Raw genomic sequence first — 22866 nt, forward strand, 5'->3', positions numbered from 1 at the left:
TTGAGATTTCAGTTATTCTGTATAACAGATTAAACTATCCCTATCTTATTAATAGGGCTTAGAAGGCATTTCAGTTGTCGATTTGTCTATACTAACCTGATTCTTAATTTTTAAATGTACTACTTTTTCCAATTCAGATGGAACATATTAAAATCAAAGTCCCACATAATTCCATCCATCAGGGATAATCACTGTTAAGAGTTTGGCCTATATTGTTCTTTTTTTTTTCCTTATGCATTTACTAACATGCATTTTTAAAAGTTTATGAAAAATAGAATTGTACATTATCTTATAGCATGTATCCTTCACTTAACAAAATAATGTCTTCTCAGATTAGGACATATAGCTCTTCCTCATATCCGTTGAATCCTATGGTATTCCTTTGGATAAGTTATTTAACCAGCCTCCTATTGATGAGTATTTGTTTCCAATTTTTAAATATTACAAGCAGTTGTTACAGGACATCCTATATGTGTATCTTTGCTACTTTTGTGAAGTGTATGAAAGTGGAATTTCTCTATTAAAGGACATAAATATATATTTTCAACTTTATTACAAATTTCCCTCCAAGATTCTGCCAGTTTATATGCCCACCAAGAATATCTGATATTTTTAAAAGCAAGAATTAACTTTGAAAACAAATAGATGGTCTGGTTATGACACTTGACAATGGAAGGGTTAGATTTCAGTGGTGGGAGCTCATACCTAAGTTTTCTGTGAGAAACTGTAGAAATGCATGCATTTTGGGACATTCATGTGTAATTGAATATTTATTTCAGCACATTTCAGTTGGACTCAGATGCAGCTCTTCAGCTGTTCATTGAAACACTCCTCCACAACACTAATGCCAGCCAGAGCCAGGGAGACACAAGCACGGAATCCACAAAGGAGCAGCGTTCCAAACTCCTGGCCAAAGCCATCGAAATGGTTCCTTTACTGACAAGCACAAAAGATTTGGTCATCAGTCTTAGTGGAATACTGCATAAGGTAGATGAATGGTGAAATGAATGCATTGGGTCATTTCAAGCATCCCTCCTACCCTTAATTAATCAGATATCTATAGTAACAAATTGAAAATGTAAGTCCTATATTTTTTGTAAACTATTAATTTTCAAAAAATTTTAGATTTCTGTATTTTTATTATACTTTAATACAGCACGTTTCCTGTCTTTTTTTCCTCCAAAATAAAAATAGCCCTTTTCCCCAGATTTTTAAAAATAGCACACATTCTTTGAAAAAGATCAAACTAGAGAGAAAGGTATAAATCAAAAAGTGAAATTTCCCTACAACCCCACTCCCACAGATTAAAATGTTAATAATTTCGTAAATATCTTAGACTAAATATACTATCCCGTCACTCTCTTTTTTCATTTAACATATTGTCGTTACATGTCAATGCATAGACGTCTCTCTCATTTTTGACAGATACGTATTTATTATTCCACTATGTGGATGAAACATCCTGTATTTAACCAGGCCTTTATGAAAGGACATTTAAATTTTTTGTAAATTTCATTATTATAAGTTGTTAAAATGAATATCTTCATACACACATTTGCCCTCTTTGATTATTTTTTAGGAGATCTTCTGAGAATTGGAACTTTTAGGTCAAGGGGTAGTTTGATGGGGGAGTGAAGGTGGATAGAAGGGGAAATAAACTTATAAGACTAAAATTATAATACTTCAGTTTTATGTTTTGCTTGTAATTCAGCCAAAAATTATAATAGACTTGCTCAAAATTTCTAGGTACTAAAGAGATCATCTTCCCACTTTGTTCGATGTTATTATTCACGTGAATTTAGTTGGCATTTAAAATTTTTTTTTTAAAGTAATGGTATGTGGGCAGAAACAGAACAAAGAGAATATTTCCTTTCTTTTTATAAACATATATAGATGCCACCCAGCTATTTCTTGTATCTTAATATATGGTTATAGCTGGAATGAAATCCTTTGAAAAGGTTTTGCTTGGAGGCCCACACTTTTAGTTATGTCATTTCCAAGAAAAGGTCAAATTTCTCCTGTTCTAATTTTCCCATCATAAATGGAAGAAAGAATTTTAATTTAAAAACCTTATAAAATTATTCGGACTTCCCTGGTGGCGCAGTGGTTAAGAATCTGCCTGCCAATGCTGGAGACACAGGTTCGAGCCCTGGTCTGGGAAGATCCCACATGCCGCAGAGCAGCTAAGCCTGTGCACCACAACTACTGAGTCTGTGCTCTAGAGCCCACGAGCCACAACTTCTGAGCCCACGTGCCACAACTACTGAAGCCTGCACGCCCAGAGCCCATGCTCTGCAACAAGCGAAACCACCACGATGAGAAGCCCCCGCACCGCAACAAAGAGTAGCCCCTGCTCACCACAACTAGAGAAAGCCCGTGCACAGCAATGAAGACCCAACACAGCCAAAAATAAATAGATAAATAAATTTTTTTTAAGTCTTATAAAATTTTAATATGTTTATCTTTCTAGGTTTTTAGTACCTTAAGAACATTTCTCTGTATTGAAATGACATTGCCTCATACAGGTTTCTTAAAAAACAGCTTTTGAGACATTCTAAAGATGTATGTTTATTCTAATAGTTAATTTTAGAGATGAGAAAATGTTCATTTTTTAAAGAATAATCTAACTTAATATTGTAGTGCACTGAGCTGTTATATTTGTAATCTCTGCTGATGAACATAACTGCATAAAACCATCAACGAGCCTGGCAACGTCTTCTCCAGTTTTGACATATTTTTGTTTTTATACAGTTGGATCCCTATGACTATGAGATGATTGAAGTCGTCCTGAAAGTCATAGAAAGAGCTGATGAAAAGATAACCAACATTAATATTAATCAGGTATAACAAATATATTATAGATTTTAAAATTATGTTTTTATTTGGACCATTTAAAAAAATTACTGTTATCTAGTGTCTTTCTGGACTGTCCTCTGAGCTCCCTTTAAACTGTAGTTTTTACTCTATTTCCTTTTCTTTAAAAGGGATACAGAAGTAGAAAGAGTTTTTGTGCTCTCCATGTTTTATCTTAATCCAGTTTTTGCCCTACTGAGGCAATTTAAATCTGGCCAAGAGTACAAAGTCACGAAAAGACTGATTTAGAAGAATTAAGGCAAAAATATTTGTCATCTGGCAAAAAAAAAAAAAAAAAAAAATCAAAGCATGTAAGACCCGGAGTCAAATTTAGCTTTCTATATTAGTAGGTAGGTCCTGGACTAAATTCTATTTTAATACTCAGTAACTTCCTAGTGTTTTACAAATATGGTCATAGGAGCTTACATATATTTTTAAATTGGATTTTAAAAATTAAAAGAAAATGGGTTGATTCAAAAAGTTATGTAAGCCCCAGGGACTTCCCTGGCGGTCCAGTGGTTAGGATGTGTCTATTTCATTGCCGAGGGCCTGGGTTCAATCCCTGATCAGGGAATTAAGATTGCCCACATGCAAGTCGTGTGGCACGGCCAAAAAAAAAAAAGTTGTACAAGCCCCCAGAATATAAGATGTAAACTTAAGAGAGAATATAGAGGATTAATTTTAGATCTACTGCCTATGTATTTAAAGTGAAATCAAGTATTTTTGAGGTATATCTAAAACTATTTGAAGAGAGTAGAGAACTTCCAAACTCTGGTTTATAAAACATCCCACCAACAACAGGGTTCCGCCGGTTTCTCCTAGTATAATTTCTTTAATGATCACAAAAGTTATGGTTTAGAAGAATAGCATAATAGTTTTGAAGGTAAAACTACGAAAGGTTTTGATCATCTTTATGAATATGAGACTGTCCCAGGAATGGAACCCTATGATAGTATAGAATTAGATGATTTTAAAACACTTAATGATGGGTTTAACCTCACAGGAAAATACTTTTTTAATTTAATGTAGGCATTGAGTCTTCTGAAACATTTGAAGTCATACAGAAGAATTTCTCCTCCAGTGGACCTAGAATATCAGTATATGTTGGAGCACGTAATAACTTTGCCATCAGCTGCCCAAACTAGACTGCCTTTTCACCTAATATTCTTCGGCACAGCACAGAGCTTCTGGAAAATTCTCTGTATGTTCATTAACTTCTTATGAATTGTACCGAATAGCCAAAACCCTTTTCTTAGGTAAATCATACTATCTTTGTTTCCTTTCTAGCTACGGAACTCAGTGAAGAATCCTTCCCAACATTGCTCTTAATTTCTAAGTTAATGAAGGTAATGGGTTAAAACTCATAAAAGTCTTATCTTTATTCTGTAATTCATTCAGACCCTGTGTAGAAAGATTTTATGCTGTTTTCAGCATTTAAAGGTGAGCACGTAAGTCAGCCTTAATTTTTCCTGTCTTTGAAGTTCTCTTTGGACACTCTGTACGTGTCTACGGCCAAACACGTTTTTGAAAAAAAACTGAAGCCTAAGCTCCTGCAGTTAACACAAGCTAAATCCTCGACACTGATTAACAAGGAGATAACTAAGATCACTCAAACCATCGAATCCTACTTGTTATCTATCGTTAACCCGGAGTGGGCTGTAGCCATTGCCATCAGTCTAGCCCAGGATGTCCCAGAAGGTATGGATTTTTCCTTTAATTGGGCTTAAAATGGTCGGCTGTGTTGTTTTTGGAACTTGTAAAAAAATGTACTCCTTTCTCATCTTTAAGGAGAAACAGTAGGATAGCTTAGAAATGTATGTGCCCCCTCTCCTCACTTGCGGCACTGCTGTACATTAAAGAGGAACCAAGCAAGACACCATGCTGCTTGCCCAGGGCGCAGAGACATAGGCATTGCTCAGCTTGAATATAGATTAATACTTCCTCATATCCAATCATACATACTTTCAGTAATGAATCCTTAGACATTGTTGCATGATCAAAAAAATACACAAACACAGGCACTTATTGCTATGTTTTTGGTTGTAACAAAAGTTGAAAATAACTGGGCTTCCCTGGTGGCACAGTGGTTGAGAGTCCGCCTGCCGATGCAGGGGACACGGGTTCGTGCCCCGGTCCGGGAAGATCCCACATGCCGCAGAGCGGCTGCCCCCGAGAGCCATGGCCGCTGAGCCTGCGCATCCGGAACCTGTGCTCCACAACAGGAGAGGCCACAACAGTGAGAGGCCCGCGTATCGCAAAAAAAAAAGAAAACAAAAGAAAATAACTGATTTTTTTAAATGCTCATTTGTCAGGAACTGGTTAAAAAAATAGTGTATTCATAGAATGGAATTCTATGTAGTTGATTTGGAAATATATCCAAGATATATATTAAGTGAGAACAGCAAACTGTACTACATGTATGGTCTTATCCCATTTTAACGTGCTTGAGCACGTGTGCGTGCATACACAAACATACACAGAAAACTTCCGGAGGAATGTAAGGATCTAGGGGATAGGAATAGAAACTGAAGGCCTCTGTGGACTTGCACTTCCTACTTTGTATCCTCTGGCCTGTTTAAATTGTTTTTTTACTATGAGTATGCTTCCTGTCATTGTTTTAAAAAACTGGCTAATTTGACTGAAATACATTGTCTTGAAAGGACGATGATTTGCTTATAAATCTTTTATCTCTCTAGGTTCCTTCAAGATGTCCAGTTTGAAATTCTGCCTGTATTTAGCTGAGAGGTGGCTTCAGAATATCCCATCTCAGGTGTGTCTGAACTGTAAGATTGAAGGCTCCTCTTTTTTTTTTTTAAATGAAAGGGTAGCTGATTTACAATATTATATTAGTTTCAGGTGTACAACATAGTGATTCAAAATATTTATAGGTTATACTTCATTTATAGTTATTATAAAATATTGGCTATACTCCATGTGCTGTAAAATATATCCTTGCAGCTTGTTTATTTTATACATAGTAGTTTGTACTTATTCCCCTACCCCTATATTGCCCCTCTCGCCTTCCCTCTCCCCACTGGTAACCACTAGTTTCTTCTCTGTGAGTCTGTTTTGTTATATGCATCTGTTTGTTTTATTTTTTAGATTCCACATGTAAGTGGTAACATACAGTGTTTGTCTTTCTCTGTCTGACTTATTTCACTAAGCATAATACATACCCTACAGGTCTATCCATGTTGTTGCAAATGGCAAAATTTCATTCTTTCTCATGACAGTAATATTCCTTTATATATATGTATATACTGTATCTTCTTTTTCCATTCATCTGTCGATGGACACTTAAGTTGCTTCCATATCTTGGCTACTGTAAGTAGTGCAGCTATGAACATTGGGGTACAGGCTCTGCTTTCTTTCTTTTTTTTTTTTTTTTTGCAGTACGCGGGCCTCTCACTATTGTGGCCTCTCCCGTTGCGGAGCACAGGCTCAGCGGCCATGGCTCACGGGCCCAGCCGCTCCGTGGCATGTGGGATCTTCCCGGACCGGGGCACGAACCCACATCCCCTGCATAGGCAGGCGAACTCTGAACCACTGCGCCACCAGGGAAGCCCTCTTTTTAATTTAAATTGTGTTCCCCTAGCATCCCTTCTCATCCTGCCCCGGTGATAGGTGTTTTCAAGGGTTGGATGCCTAAACTGGAAAAAGAAGATGAGGCTTGGTGTAGACACTTAAAGGTGTAACTAAGGCAGAGAGGGACCTTGACTGATAAAGCTGGATTCTTAGGCTCACTTGCGATTTAGAAAACAAGAGTTTCTTTTTGCTTGGAATTCTTTTAAAAGGATGAAACACGTGAAAAAGCTGAAGCTCTGTTGAAGAAGCTTCATATTCAGTACCGGCGATCAGGCACGGAAGCTGTGCTCATAGCCCACAAGCTGAACACTGCAGAGTATTTAAGAATGATCGGAAAACCAGCACATCTCATTGTCAGTCTGTACGAACATCCCAGCATAAATCAAAGAATTCAGAATTCATCTGGCAAAGATTATCCTGGTGAGGGCAAAACCCTTTTTATCTTTTTGTCCAAGGAGACCTATCCTTTTGATTCCCAGGTATCTTGCATTGAAAACCTGAGGTTTTCTTTCTTTAATTCTTTGCCTTTAATATCTTAGATATTCACGCGGCTGCCAAAGAAATAGCTGAAGTCAATGAAATTAATTTGGAGAAAGTCTGGGACATGTTGTTGGAAAAATGGCTGTGCCCGTCTGCGAAACCTGGTGAAGTAAGTGCTTGTTCTGAGCATGTCTGTTGTTGAGTATGAGCTGATGGCTTCTTCTCAAAGGCTAATTATTTGTCTTGCAATGATACGACTTCTAATTAGGAGCACGGAATGTTAGAAGGAGCATTCGAGCATTTTAATGCCTTCTGTTGTCCGATGAGTTTCAGTGGGGTTGTTTACATTTTCTTTTCCTTTAAATGTTGTTTTGCTGCTATTCTACCTTTTTTTTTTTAACTTGCCAATGTTTTTTTAATTGAAGTATAGTTGATACATTCTACCTTTTAATTGATGAATTAAATTAATTTCAGATGAATTTCAGATGAATTTTTGTATAAAAGAAGTGGCCTATTCTTGGACTCAGATTCATGTGATTATTTTATTTTTTTATTTTGAAATAATTTTAAAGGTACAGAAAAGTTGCAAGAATAGTATAAAAGAATTCCCTGTATACCTTTCGCCCAGATCTGTCAGTTTTTAACATTTTGCCACATCTGCTTCATCACTCTCCCTATAATATATTTACACATAACATTTTTCTGAACCATTTGAGAGTAAATTACATGTGTCATGCCCCTTTACCCCTTAAGAATTAAGTTTGTAGTTCAAAGAACAAGGATTTTCTCTTAACCACAGTATAATTATCAAAATCAGATAATTTAGTATTGATACAATTTTGATACAATATTGGTAAAATACATATATATATTATGTACACCTGAATTTATGGTCCATGTTACAGTTTAACCAGTTTTGCCAACAATGTTCCTTACAGCAGTTTTCTCCTCTGGGACCAGAATCTAATCCAGGATTATGTGTTGCATTTATTTGTCATGTCTCTAATCTCTTTTACTCTAGAACAGCTCCATAACTTTTCTGTCTTTCATGACACTGACATTTTTGAACAGTTTAGGCCCGTTATTTTGCCCCTCAACTTGGGCTTGTCTGTGTCCTCATGATAAGATTGGAGTTACGCATTTTGGATAGAGTATTACCTGAGTGATTGTGTGTCTTGCCCAGGGTCTGACCTCTGGGGGCACACGATGTCTCTTTGCCCTAATAGGGATGTTAATTTAGCTAATTTGGTTATGCTGTTGTCCATTTCTGTACCACATAATTACTACGTTTCCTTTTATAATTATTAGGGGAGATGTTTTGAGACAGTGAAATATTCTGTGCTTCAGATTCCCCCCTGCACCACACATGTGCCTTGATTTAGACTCTACTGATGATTCTTACCTGAATCTGTTTTATCTGGGACGGGACCTGGACATTTTTGAAGGGTGCAGGCCATTTGGTTTATAAAATGTCTCGTTCTGGGTTTGCTGATGTTTCTCATGATTAGATTCAGGTTATGGAGTCTTAGCAGCGTACTCTATAGGGGGTGTGTTCTCTTCAGATAGGAGAACATATAGCATCAGTTTTTTAGAAATAATATTAACATCTGAATTTATGATGGGATTCGGCAATCCAAACGCAGAATCTTCGGAATTGTTTCTTCTGAGTTTTCAGGCAGAATTTAATGAGGGAGTTTCTATAATTCCTCTATCCACCTAGGCAGATATCCTTGGGGAAAAAAATCCATTTTTAAACAAATAGTATAACTAACATGACATTAGATTTTCAACTAGTGGTTTTTATATTCCTTGGCGTTCACTTTAACAAGTATTTTTTGAGTATTTACCAAGAGCAAGGACTGTGTATCAGTGGAAACACAGGACTTAGAAGCATATCCAGGCCACGTAGAATCTGTGTTTGACTCAAACCCACATGTTTTAACTTACGCATAAACCTGGAGCACTAAACTGAAAGCCCCTTGAGACCAGGAACTGTGTTTATACATATAGCACCTAATACATTTCTTTGTAAGTCCCCATAAATATATACTGAATTAAGGGATAACTCATAAAATTCATGGAGTCCTTTCTTTTTAAAAATTACCCAATGAATGTAAGCTCCAGGAGGACAGGAATATTTGTTTTATTCACTCAGGCAAATGCCTGGTGCATGGTAAGTGCTCAGTACATATTTGTTGACTGAAAGAATGTGAGTAATCCCATTTTTTAAAGCAAGAATCTTCTCATAAAGTAATGAATTACACTGAAATTCCCTGTCTGTAAATAAAAATTTTTTTATAAATCTTTTTTTTTTTTTTTTGCTGTCATCAAACATGGAGGTGCTGGGAGTTGAACCCAGGGCCTCATGTATGCTCAGCGTGCACTCTACCACTGAGCTACACTTCCTCCTCTAAATATAATTTTGTATATTGGGTTTTTTCATCTAATAGACTTTCATAAGCTTATACAATCAACCAACTTTCTTCAATTTTTAACTTTTTTTCTTTCACTTTTTCAAAGACACCATCAGAATTATTTGAACTTCAGGAAGATGAAGCACTACGAAGGTATTCTTCCTGTACTTATGTTTGTCTACATCCTGTTGCCTAGTAGGAATCTTACCAATGAATGTGTTAGACATTGGACTTTCTTGGTATAACTTGGATCAGAACCTCTGAGAAGAATCAGTTCATTGATATATGCCTGTGAGTGTGTTAAGTATCTCCAGTGGAATAAATAAAAAACAACCAAGATCCAGAGTTTCTGAACCCTCAGTGAGTTCCTACTAGAACACCTTTAGCAGAGAATGTACATGGAGCAAAGGAAAACTCTTCTGTAGCTAGGACTCTGCCCCAGACCCCTGCGTATTCTCTCTCCCTGGGGAGCTAGGCTGGTTCAGATATAGGCAACCAGGATTTCTTTTTCCCTTCTAACCTAAGACTGAGACCTAGAAAGGCACATTGGTGTTACGTTCTGTGCTAAGTCTGACTAGTCATGGCTTGCTCTCTTGAGAAGACTATATCTGTGCTCACATCAGAAAATGTGGTAATCTATTAATGATGCTTGGCATAGGCATGGGAAAGGGAGTGGTAGCATGCATCCCAGCTTTTTGCCATTCTGGTCTGGACCCAAGTAGCTCAGCTCACTCATGAAGCCCTACACCCTACATTGGCCCTGGAGATCTGATGGTGAGAAAGGATGTGGAAAGATAAACACTGGAAAAGAATTTTTCCTGGTTTGGGGAGAACTGGCCTAGTATCCCCTCCATGCCCTTCTTTCCTCTAGTCACCCCTTCGTCCTTGCTTAGTCCTTTAAGGGCAGGGACACCTTTGTCTAAGCAAGGGTAGCTCCTGGAGCATCTGACTGAACCAGCCACCTGGACAGGCTTAGAGGGAAACAGTTCAGAGAGAGAGAGAGAGGGAGAGAGAGAGCGAGAGAGAGAACCCCAAGAAGGAGATCCCAAAGGGTACTTCATGCCAATTTCATAACTTCCTGCCTTTTCCCACTGGAATCTCCACCCCCCTCCCCTTCCAGTACACCTGATTGTCTTGCCCTTCTCTGGAGGGGGCCAGTCAGCCCTGAGTCCAGAGGTTAAAACGTGCCACTAACAAGGTCCTATGAACTAAACCTGAAGTTTCCATGTGTAGTGTTCAATGTACTTTGCAGCTATGGTTAGTATGATTTGTATTAATTCCTTAACTAGAAAGAATATACGTTTGGGGAGGTTGACTAGCCATTTCATAGATGAGAGGACTGACGCTTGACATTTATTGTCTTTATTATCTTCTTTAGCTGTGAAGGAACTCAAGAAAAAATTAAGCACCCTTTAAAGGAGATAGCCCTTCAGGGCTGTGTTTGGGATGTCTAATGACTTTTTCTATGGAGAGTAAAACAGGTCTCTTGTTTTGCTAATCTCTCACTAAGTTAAAGTCTAAATGTAATTAACAATTTTTTTTCAGAGTCCTGTATCTCCTTCTGTCTCGTCCGGTTGATTATAGTTCAAGAATGCTGTTCATTTTTGCAACATCAGCTACAACTGTAAGCTCTACGAACTTAGTCAAAGCTCATCTTTACATCTAAGCTTAACATTTTTTCCTGCATATTTACCATTTACAAATGATTAAGATAATGCTCACTTCTGTACTTACTCAAAGTACATCTTACTCTACAGATGAGGATTGTAGTATCTGCCGAGCTCCGTTTAGTGCTGGCTTCTGAAACATCCTGCTTGGCAAACTGAGTGGTGCAGCTGTTCACAATTCCCATGGGTTATCCACATTCACTGTTTTAACGCCCTGGTCCAGCTGCATCCCTAATACCAGAGGCCCCAACGAGCCAGCCTGAGAGAAGTCTCCACCCTGGTCTCCAGGCCCTGCCTGAGCTGTCACACCCCCTCCCCACTAAACTCTAGGGATAACTTCCCCTTATCCCTAAAGGCAACTCGATCTGCGGCCTTCAGGCTTTTACATATAGAAATGTTCTCTGAGGCAGTTGGAGCAGAGGGAGAGTAAAGGTGTAGATAGAAGGAAGAATGAGGAAAAGGCTGAGATGCTGATTGTGTGTCTTTGACCGCAAGGGGGGAAAAATCCCTTCTTGCATATTAGTTTATCTGATAGTCATTCTTTCAAGTAAAAATGGTGTTCCATGAAAAGTGCCTGGTTCAGCTCACAGCTCAGTCATACAAGGGCTTTTCCCTGAAAAAACCCATGGCCTCGCGGTGTGCTTTACGAGTACCTGCTGTTCAGTCATGTAGAACATTAATGAATAAGTTTTGATTAATTAATAGTAACACGTATTCAAGTGTGAACTCATAGTACTATATTCAGGAGTTGAGGTTTAATAAAATTAATTCTTATTGCTTCAAGAACCTTCTTAAGTGGATGTCTCTTGTTTGCAATACTGCAAATGTGAAGAATGTGGTGGCTGCCACAGCAGTTGGGTGTTCCTACCGTTCACCCACCAGTGCTTTTGCACCATCAGTGCAAATATTAATACAGTGTAAAAGGCAGGTATACCATAATAGTATTATTACAAAAATGGTTCTAACTATTTTCCTTCTCAAAGAGTGTAAGAAACCCTCCAACCCCCATGCAGGGGTCCATGGAACACACTTTAAGAACCACTGACTCCCTAAGGGCAGACATAGACTTTAATGTTTTAAAAACTGATGTGGCTCACGTTACCTAGATGGAAACTCAGTTATGCAACTACAACACGCGGCACAACTCTACAAACCTCTTTTGGTCTTACAGACGTTAGGTGTGCACCAGCTCACTTTCGCCCACAGAACGCGAGCCCTGCAGTGTCTCCTCTATTTGGCTGACAAGGAAACTGTAGAATCTCTCTTCAAAAAACCCATTGAAGAAGTGAAGTAAGTGGAAGTTTAAAAATCGTATTAATAGAAAACAGATTCTTTGGAAGCATAACTTTTAAGCCCCATAGTTCAGAAGAGCGCGTTAGAGGGGCCGTGTCAATGTGGTTCTGTTGCCTCGGGTGTCCTTGACGTTCTGGCAAAGGGGAAACAGGCCTTTAAGAACATCTTGTTTCCCTCGAGTCTTTGAGACATTTAGAAACTGAGTGTTTCCTTCATCTTGCTCAGATTGATTTCTTTTTATATATATATAAATTTATTTTATTTATTTATTTTTGGCTGCGTTGGGTCTTTGTTGCTGTGCACGGGCTTTCTCTAGTTGCAGCGAGCGAAGGCTACTCTTCGTTGCAGTGTGCAGGCTTCTCATTGGAGTGGCTTCTCTTATTGTGGAGCATGGGCTCTAGGTGCGTGGACTTCAGTAGTTATGGCTCACAGGCTCAGTAGTTGTGGCACATAGGCTTTGTTGCTCCACGGCAGGCAGATTCTTAACCACTGCGCCACCAGGGAAGCCCCTCAAATTGATTTCTTTCTAATATTCCATGACTATATTTAGAAGCTTAAAATAGACATTTAACAACAAACTGTCCGATATTTCCAAGGGAAATTATTTTAAATGTAAATATGGTCAGTGAGGATGATTCCCATACATGCCTCTGTTTTCCAGATCTTATTTGAAATGTATAACTTTTCTGGCATCATTTGAGGCTCTGAATATCCCCATCACATATGAATTATTTTGCAACAGTCCTAAAGAAGGAATGATTAAAGGTCTATGGAAAAACCACAGCCACGAATCCATGGTATGTACACAGAGTCATCCGGCAGTGGGGCCTCCGTCTTCTCAGGTGCTCTTGTGTTCACTCAGCTGCCTGCCACCACTCAGAGTTCTGAAAGACAGAACCAGAGAAACTCTTGGTTCCTGAACAGGTCTACTGCTCTGAGGGCTTCCTGACTTTCCTATCCTGGCAGGTGACAAGGCAACTTGGAAGTCCCCTTACCTCTCTCCCTGAAAGCCTAAGGCCTGAAGCCATCCCACCTACCCGAGGGAACACTTTTATAATCCCTCCCCAAGTCCTGCCTGTCCTCATCGAGACAGACTTCCCTGTGTAGGGAGTATTGTTTCTCTTCCTTCTAGTTACTGGTGGGAATGTAGTCTCTGAGGCAGTTGGAGCCCAGGGCGGGAAGGGTATAAGGCCAACAGGCAAACTGTTCTAGGACAGATGAAACAAAGCGGGGAGGAAGGGGAGTCTGAGATGCTGTGAGTCCATAACGGCAAGAAAGAAAAAGAATAATTTTTTTTTTCTTTCCCTAGAGAGATGAGGGCCTTCGCTGAAATTAGGCAATAGACACACTTAGACTATAAGCGTGTTTTGTCTTTAGCTGCCCTACCTTTTCCAAACGTGGTTTGATTTACTGGTGTCTTGAAACAGTATGAATTTTTTTTTTTTGTCTGCTTCAGGCCGTAAGGTTGGTGACTGAGCTTTGTTTAGAATACAAAATCTATGACCTGCAGCTTTGGAATGGACTCTTGCAAAAGCTTCTTGGCTTCAGAATGGTAAGTAAGACTCAGTGCCCTAGACTGCAGTATATTTTAAAGATTTTGCACAGCATCTCCTAAACATTTTGCACTGATACTTGTTATTGAACAGATGGATGCTGAAAACATTCACTCTCACTGGCTTCATGCCCAACTTAAAGAACTTGGCGTTAGGCCAGAGAAAGTGCAAACTCAAAACTGACATAAATTTCATTGGAAACAAATGGAAGTTTCCCTGGCCTCTTTTGATGTTTGTGAATTTGTAAGTGACCTTCTCTGGTGGTCCTCATGGAAGATAAATTTTACTGATATTCTTGTGAAAGTTTAATTTTCACATTGGAATGTTCTGTTTGGGTGGTCTTCACAACTTTTGTGTTTGATTTTTTCAGATTCCTTATCTAAGGAAGGTTTTAACAGCCATTTCTAGCATCTATTCTTTATGGCAGGTATGTAGTTTTCTAAAGTAAATTTTACAGAATTTAATCTTTATACTCACCGGCTAGTGCTGGATACCCTGGATTAAGTAGTCAGCTCCTCAGTGAAGCTGCAGGATGCTGTTCCATTAAAGTGGTGCCTGGACCCAGAAAACTCAGCTTGGACATTGTCTCATCCACGACATCACTTCTCCCAGTTCTTCAGGCCTCAGGAATCACATCTTCATTTATGCCTTCAAAACACTTTGGCTCAACTATAACATCGGTCACGGTATAATTTATTTAAATCACACATTCGACTGCCCCTCTTGGACTTTGAGGACCCTTAAAGTCAAAGACCATGTCTTATTCATCTTTTCTAAATTTCATGTGTTGTTCACACACATAATATATATATATATATATAATAGAAATATATAATTTATTCTTAGTTTAATAAATTAGAACATATGCTGAGTAAAACATGAAAATCTTTCTTTACCATTTCCCTTCATAATTATCTCCCCCGAAGTGACTACTGTTGACAATTTCGTATGTTTTCTTCTAGAGCTTTCCTATTATATATAAGCAGGGGTGTGGGCGCATATATGTGTGGGTGTGGGTGTTGTGTGTGTATGTATTCATTTTGGTACATATAAATGCAATCACATTCTAGATAAAGTGTTTTTTTCCACATAACAATGTATCTTGGAGATTGTTTCACATCAGCACGTATAGATCTTTTTTTTTTTTTGATATAATTCACACATAAAATTTACCCTTTTAAAGTGTACAGTTAGGTGGCTTCTAGTATATTCACAAAGTGTGTTACCAACACCACTATCTAATTCTAGAACATTTTCTTCACCCTGAAAATATACCCCATATCCATCACGGATCATTCATTCCTTCTTCCCCCCTCCCTCTAGCCGCTGGTAACCGCTAGTCTACTTACTGTCTCTATGGATTTATCTCTTCTGGGCATTTCATATCAATGGAGTCATACAATATGTGGCCTTTGTGCTTCTTTCACTTACCATAATGTTTTCAAGGTTCAGCTACATAATCGCATGTATCATACCTTTTTTTTAAAAAAAATTAATTTATTTATTTATTTTTGGCTTCATTGGGTCTTTGTTGCTTCACACGGGCTTTCTCTAGTTGCAACGAGCGGGGGCTACTCTTTGTTGTGGTGCGTGGGCTTCTCATTGCAGTGGCTTCTCTTGCTGCGGAGTACGGGCTCTAGGCACGCAAGCTTTAGTAGTTGTGGCACACTGGCTCAGTAGTTGTGGCTCGCGGGCTCTAGAGCACGGGCTCAGTAATTGTGGCGCACAGGCTTAGGTGCTCTGCGGCATGTGAGATCTTCCCAGACCAGGGCTCCAACCCATGTCCCCTGAATTGGCAGGCAGATTCTCAACCACTGAGCCACCAAGGAAATCCCATATCTTTCCTTTTTATTGCTGAATAATGTTTCATCATATGGATAGACCACATTTTATTTATCCATTCATCAGTTGATGGATATTTGGGTTGGTTCCACTTTTTGATTATTATGAATAACGCTACTCTGTGAACATTTGTGTATAAGTGAACATATGTTTTTGTTTCTTTTGAGTGTGTACCTAGGAGTGGAATTATTGGGTCTTACAATGACTATGTTTAATCTTTTGAGGTATTTTTTTTTTTTTTTTTTTTTTTTTTTTGGTACACGGGCCTCTCACTGCTGTGGCCTCTCCCGTTGCGGAGCACAGGCTCCGGATGCGTAGGCTCAGCAGCCATGGCTTACGGGCCCAGCCGCTCCACGGCATGTGGGATCTTCCCGGACCGGGGCATGAACCCGTGTCCCCTGCATCGGCAGGCGGACTCCCAACCACTGCGCCACCAGGGAAGCCCTATTTCATGATTTTTAACTCTTAATTGTTCTCCAAAATGTGGAATAAAGTGTATCATAAGTTATTTAACCACTCCTCCTGTTGATGGAAATTTATGTGTTGCCTTATTTATTTTTTGAAATTCTTTCTCTCCTTCCGCCTTTCCTATGGTCCTAGCACAATGTCTGGCACATACATAGACTTAGTATAAATTTTGTTTTCTGAATTGAGTTCTGACACTTTTTTCCCAAATGCAACAATAATGAATCGTGGAAAGATACATGGACCCCAGTGTTCATAGCAACACTATATGTTTACAGTAGCAAAGATACAGAAGCAATCTAAATGCCCATCAACAGATGAGTGGATAAAGAAGCTATGGTGTAGATAGATAGATACAATGGAATACTACCCAGCCATAAAAAAAGAATACAATTTTGCCATTTGCAGTAACATGCTTAATGAAGTAAATCAGATAGAGAAAGACAAATACTGTAAGATATCACTTATATGCGGAATCTAAACAAATAATACAAATGAGTGTGTATGTAAAACAGAAACAGACTCAGAGAAAACAAACAAGTGGTTACCAGAGGGAAGCGGGGAGTGGCAAATTAGGGATATGGGATGAAGAGGTACAAACTACTACATATGAAACAGATAAGCAACAAGGATATAGTATATAGCACAAGGAATTATAGCCATTATCTTATAATAACTTTTAGTGGAGTATAATCTGTGAAAATACTGAATCACTTGCATATAATATTGTAAATCAACTGTACTTCAGTTTTTTCAAATATAAATAAATAAGGTATTTTGCAGAGCAAAATTAATAATAATGAATCAGCCAGGATTATATGTTAATATCCTGAAATATACAGTTATGAAGAAAATTCTCCTAGAATCTTAATGATCTAGAACTGGGAAATATCAACTTATAATTTTGGTCTTAACATCAAGAATATAAGCTCTAAGTGTATATAGTTCTGTGACTGCAAAATAAAGAGAGGTTCATAAGATCCCAGACATGAATTCTTTAATAAACTTGTTTCCGCAGGTTCCCTACTTCAGCAGAGCCTGGCAGCGCGTGGTTCAGATACCGCTACTTTCAGGTATCTTTCTCTCCCCTCTCCCCGACACACTGACAGTAGCCTTTTATACTTATGCATATAGACACATTATTGTTGCTTTTAATTTTCAGCCTCTTGTCCTTTAAGCCCCAGTCAGCTGTCAGATTGTTGTGAGAGTCTCATCGCTGTCCTAGAGTAAGTAAAATATTTGTTTTCCTACCCCCCAAAATCAGATTTGTTGCCTATAAAATTCCTTTCTAATAAACGTTCCTGTGAGTAATTCCTTTTTGGGGGGAAGTTAAGCATACCACTTGATTTGAAAATAAAATATCTCTATTATTTTTACAATGTCTACTTTCCACATGCAGTGCAACTAGTGAACTTATATTCAAACTGCATTCCCTAAACTTTGTACCCAGTTTTAATGTGAGTATAGAGCACCTTTTGTGACTACCGTAAATCATACAGTGTTGTCTCATGGATTTTGAGTCTTCTAAGTATTCGTCTTTAGCCATGTATAGACTTTCAGCCACAATTATAGCTGCAGTCAGGAGTCTGTGTTCCTGTAGATCAAGTCTTTTATTCCACGAAGGATGTCATAAAAGACTCAAACTACTCATTACTAGGCATACGTTATGCACCAGCATTTTAACGTTTAAAATTACTGAAACCGTAAACAGGTAACCACTGTGGAAAACTAGGAAGGCCAGTATAATCTAGTGAATATGACAGGTTATTAACTAATTACCGTGCTCTGTTGAAGATGTCCAGTTTCAGATGATCTTGACCTGATCAGAGTGGCCAGGCAGTATGTCCAGTTAGAGCTTCCAGCTTTTGCATTAGCCTGTCTAATGCTCATGCCCCACTCGGAAAAAAGGCACCAGGAAATAAAGGTATTTTGCAAAATGTTCCTCCGGGGCTGTCAAGGGTGTGGAAGGTCTCATGCTGCATGTCCCCTGCAAAAGGTTCCACTTTCTTTTCACTAAACCTGTAAAGCATGAGTGGGGTGGAAGGTTTGTGTGGGGGTCTGGTGGGAGGCAAGACTGAGAGACAGATGAAGGTTTGTCTGACGGATGCCCGAAGAGGAGTTTGCACCTTATTCTTTATCAGTGGGGAACAGTGAATTTTCCTGCCAGAATAAAGTGAAATGATCAGGCAGTATTTTTGAAGGAATAATCCACGTGGGCCTGATCAGAGGAGAGAGGGGGCGAGAAGTGAAACTCTTGGGAATCATTGCATTTGAATAGGAATTATCCAACAATCTTGTGGCTAGGCAGGGGAAGCCTGAGGGGATAAGTACCCAAAGTAGGGTGGTGGCAACGAAAATGAGCTAGGTGGGAAAGATACAGCTTTACTTGGTGATTAGATGTGGGAGATAAAGGAGAGAAGAGTCAGGTTGTGTGTGGGTGTCTAACAAAGGCACCACGAGCATTCTGAGGATAGAACTTTTAAAAATAACTCCCATCCCCTTTATACTATAGAATAAATAGAACAAAGCATTTGGAAACGTTTTACAATTATTTCCCCACGGGTAGAGAAGCCAGTACGTAGAGATCTATATAAGTGAGCATAATTTTTATTTCTCACTTGCTCTATTCGTTGCATTTCTTCAGAGCCATCTGTGCCTGTCTTTGACTTTGTTCCTTTTTGACTTCTTAAACTCATCCATTGATGCTTTTCAGAGTTTTAGTATTTAAATAGATTCCTTTTGGCACTTAGAATGACAAAATGCTTATTAAGCAACTCTTTGCTGTTGGAATAGTAATTTGTAAAATGCTTTTTTTCCTTATTTCAATAATTTTGTTGTTGTTGATAGAGGTGGTTTTTTTCCTGTAGTAGATATGCTTTATGATATTTCAAATTTAAAAATGAAAACCTTCCAGGTTTGACAGACATTAGTAGTAATTATACTTTTCCATTAATTATGTTTTGATTTTTTTTCTCTAGAATTTTCTGGGCTCCTGTGACCCTCAGATCATTTTACAGCAGTTAGAGGAACATATGAATACTGGCCAGCTGGCAGGGTTTTCACATCAAGTAAGAGGCAATTTCCTCTCCCTTTTGTTATGAAAAACTTGATATTAGAAGGTAATAAATTTTCCCCAAACCAAGATTAAGCTGAAAACCTACCATCTCGATCTGTTTGTTAATATATACAATTATTTGGCTTTCATTAAAGCCTCATTAAATTTTTAAAAGGCAGGGACCCTGGCTGTCTTGGTTATTTAGTGCTCTACTCAGTGGAAAATCTGTAGCCTTCAATACTTGTCATTGTGAACAGTTTTCCTTGCAAAAAATCCCAAAGTGCTTAACAACAACTTTTTTTTTATTCACCGTATACTGAAATGGACCAAAGCAGTCCCCCCTGCCCACCCTCAAAGAGGAGGCTCAGTCACGATGCGATGATAATTTAACTCCTAATTGTCAGAAATGTTTTGGTATTGAATAAGATGACATGGCATCTAACACATTTTGCGTGTGATGGTACCTGTCATTCTACAGGTTAGAAGTCTGGTCCTGAATAATATCATAGATAAGAAGGAGTTTGGGATTTTGGCAAAGACAAAATACTTCCCAGTGTTGAAATCACACATGATGAATACCAACAACGTCACTCAACTAGTAAACTATTTGGCAAATGAGCTAAGGTAAGTTAATAAAAATTTTTAAAAAAACAACTTAATGTAGAATTTCCTTAAAATTTATCTTTATTTTGGAGGAAAATATCAAATAATCGTAAAGCTATTTGATTGTAATTAAAGGCTCCAAATAATTAAGCTGTAGCATCGCTACGTTACACACACCTTGCTACTAACACATACTAAGAGGTTAGTTGTCTTGTAATCCAATCTCTTGGAACATGAACTTGGAATCAGACAATTAATCAAGCTGCCTGACCTCCCAAAATAGTCCTGCTCTAAAACCCTACATGACAACTTTACTCCTTAGACACTTGACCAAAGAATCAGTAGCTATATGTAACATAATTTTTGCTAAGCTTGGTTATCTAATTTTCCAGCACCCACAAGTTTAGAAGTAGTAAGCTTCTTGGCATAGGGTTCGGAGGGGATTTGGAAAGTAAAAAGACGGGAGAAATGGGCTGGCACAGAAGAAAGGGAAAGCTTAGTCAGGATTGAAATGTTTCTGGGTCCATCCCTACATTTGGTCTAACTGCTGACCCCTGGAGGTGTAACTTTCTCAGTGCCATGCCATGGATTTCTTTCTGCTTGTTTACCACTTGTGATCCAACCATAATTACAGGTTGTCATTTATGAACAAGTAGTATTTTTTGAGGTAAAATTGATATATCTAATCAACTGCACATACTTCAAGTATGCCACTTGATAAATTTTGATATTTGTATACACCTGTGAAGCCATCACCACAGTGGACAGGGCAAACGTATTTATCACTCCCACATTTTCCTCATGCCCCTCTTCTTGTTGATTCCATAGTTTAGATGAAGCTTCCATCTTTATAACTGAATATTACAAGCACTGTGGGAAACCTGTGCCACCAGGAGCCACTCCCTGTGAAACTCTGAAGGTAAATCTGGCCCAGAGTTACTGGGTTCTAACCTGACACGATTTTTATTTCTAGGGTCTTAAAATTGAGCCAACCTGTTCTGGAGAGAAATGGATTTTTTATGCGTGACTGCATGTATTTTTATATTTCACTTTTTGTATGAGAGAGTCCCAGACCGGGAATCAAGAGGCCTAGGTTCCACTCTCGGGTTTATTTATTTAATTTTTTGGCCGCACCGTGCGGCTTGAGGGATCTTAGTTCCCCAACCAGGGATTGAACCCTGGCCCACGGCAGTGAAAGGGCAGAGTCCTAACCACTGGACCGCCAGGGAACTCCCCGACAAACTAAATTTTAAAGGGCATTGATTAATGTTGTGCTGGAGTATCCATTGCTTTTATTACTTCTTCTTTAATTAGCTAAGACATATACATTCACTATAGAAAAACAAGGAAATCTGGAAGAGCGGAACTTCCCTGGTGGTCCAGCGGTTGAGAATCCGCCTTCCAATGCAGGGGATGCCAGTTGGATCCCTGGTTGGGGAACTAAGATCCCACATACCACGGGGCAACTAAGGCCACACCACAGCTATGGAGCCTGTGCGCTCTGCAGCTCGCGTGCCACAACTACAGAGAAGCCTGTGCGCCATGACGAAAGATCCTGCATGCCACAACTAAGGCCCAATGCAGTCAAATAAATAAATAGTTAGATAGATAGATAGTTTTTTTAAAAAAAGAAATCTGGAAGAGCAAAAATAATAATAACAAGAAAACGGATAACTTGAAATCTCAGAAACCAGAGATAAGATCATTGTTAACAATTTGGTGTATGTGCTTCCAAATGTTTTTGTGTATAAAATATGCACGTAAATCACTTTTATTCCTGTTCTGAACTTAAATATAAGGTAAAAATTTTAATTTTGATCATGTTTTGGTAGTTTTATGGACATAATTAAGTTATTAGCGGTTTTTTTCTTCCCTTGGTCCAGATCAATCACATTAAAATAAGCCTGCATTTTGTTAACGTCCATTAATAACTTCCCTTCTCCACTTCCAGTCTGTTGTGCTCAATGACATAAGATTACTTTTTTCAAAAAGGGAGAATATTGATTCAGGAGACAGATTTGTGGCCCTTAAAATGTATCTGTTTTTCTCCAATCATATCTGTCTAAAATGCAAAATAATCTCATACGTAGATTTTTAGCAATATAGTCAAGGGCTTAAGTTCTATAGTTTATCAAACCATTTTCTATTTAAAAAACTAAGTGACACTCATAAAAATGCTTCTGTGTTTCTTCCCATTTAGGTGTTTCTTAATGGATCATAGTAGATCATCAAAACTTTTTTCAAGAAGAATAAGAGGAAGTTTGGAATCTGTTATCAAATGACCCTATTTATTACAGTTTTTAAATTGCACAATCTGTGTACAGTAGCTATTGTCAGATGTTCCTCGAGAAGTAATAACTAAGATGCTTAATAATAGCATAACTGTCTCGTAAAGAACTCATGTCACAAATTAATAAATATTTTCTTTGCCAGTTACGTGTATAACTTGTAAAGACTATTAGTTTTTTGCATTCTATATGAAGGAAAGTTTTTTGCTCCCCCCATAAGAAAAGCAACTACTTATATTCTGTTTCTTCCATCTATATAAATAAGAATGTCAGTCTTTTTAACGTCATTCTAGTAAATATGTATATAATCTTTGCTGCAGAGCGTGTCCGTCAGTGGCCAGCCAGAAATACAGAAACCACTCTAGCTAGTTGAAGCAGAGAAGGACTGAGTGTCAGGAATTGGTTACAAAGCTGTCAAGAGGACTGAAAGGCAAAAGGGAGATGAAGAGGGGGCGCTGGAGAAACTAAAGGGAAGGGGCTGTTCGCCTAACATCAGAAGCTGCTTTGAGACTTCCCTGGTGGTCCAGTGGTAGAGAATCCATCTTCCAATGCAGGGGATGCAGGTTCAATCCCTGGTCAGGGGACTAAGATCCCACATGCCGCAGGGCAACTAAGGCTGTGTGCCGCAACTACAGAGCCTAAGTGCCACAACTACAGAGCCCATGTGCTCTGGAGCCTGTGTGCCAAAACTAGAGAAGAGAAAACCCGCACGCCACAATTAGAAGCCCGCGAGCTGCAGCAAAGAGCCAGCGCACCGCAACGAAAAGT

At 38.6% G+C, this 22866-nt stretch overlaps 1 protein-coding gene across 1 annotated transcript in view; it reads left to right on the forward strand.

Moving 5' to 3' along the window:
* KNTC1 (kinetochore associated 1) overlaps positions 1-20760 on the forward strand; it is a gene marked incomplete at its 3' end in the record, with an annotated part of 66734 nt that extends 45974 nt beyond the window's left edge. Inside the window, 21 exon segments of the mRNA XM_079942622.1 lie at positions 780-987; positions 2752-2841; positions 3883-4054; positions 4141-4199; positions 4335-4551; positions 5550-5623; positions 6648-6858; positions 6978-7087; positions 9439-9485; positions 10878-10956; positions 12171-12289; positions 12954-13089; positions 13749-13844; positions 14216-14272; positions 17171-17225; positions 17315-17378; positions 17947-18076; positions 19131-19220; positions 19686-19831; positions 20639-20741; positions 20743-20760. Of these exon segments, the coding sequence (XP_079798748.1) occupies positions 780-987; positions 2752-2841; positions 3883-4054; positions 4141-4199; positions 4335-4551; positions 5550-5623; positions 6648-6858; positions 6978-7087; positions 9439-9485; positions 10878-10956; positions 12171-12289; positions 12954-13089; positions 13749-13844; positions 14216-14272; positions 17171-17225; positions 17315-17378; positions 17947-18076; positions 19131-19220; positions 19686-19831; positions 20639-20741; positions 20743-20760 (2281 nt within the window).
* Positions 20761-22866: the final 2106 nt, after the last annotated feature.

This window comes from Stenella coeruleoalba (genome assembly GCF_951394435.1).
Source record: "Stenella coeruleoalba genome assembly, chromosome: 14".
Classification (NCBI taxonomy): Eukaryota; Metazoa; Chordata; class Mammalia; order Artiodactyla; family Delphinidae; genus Stenella; species Stenella coeruleoalba.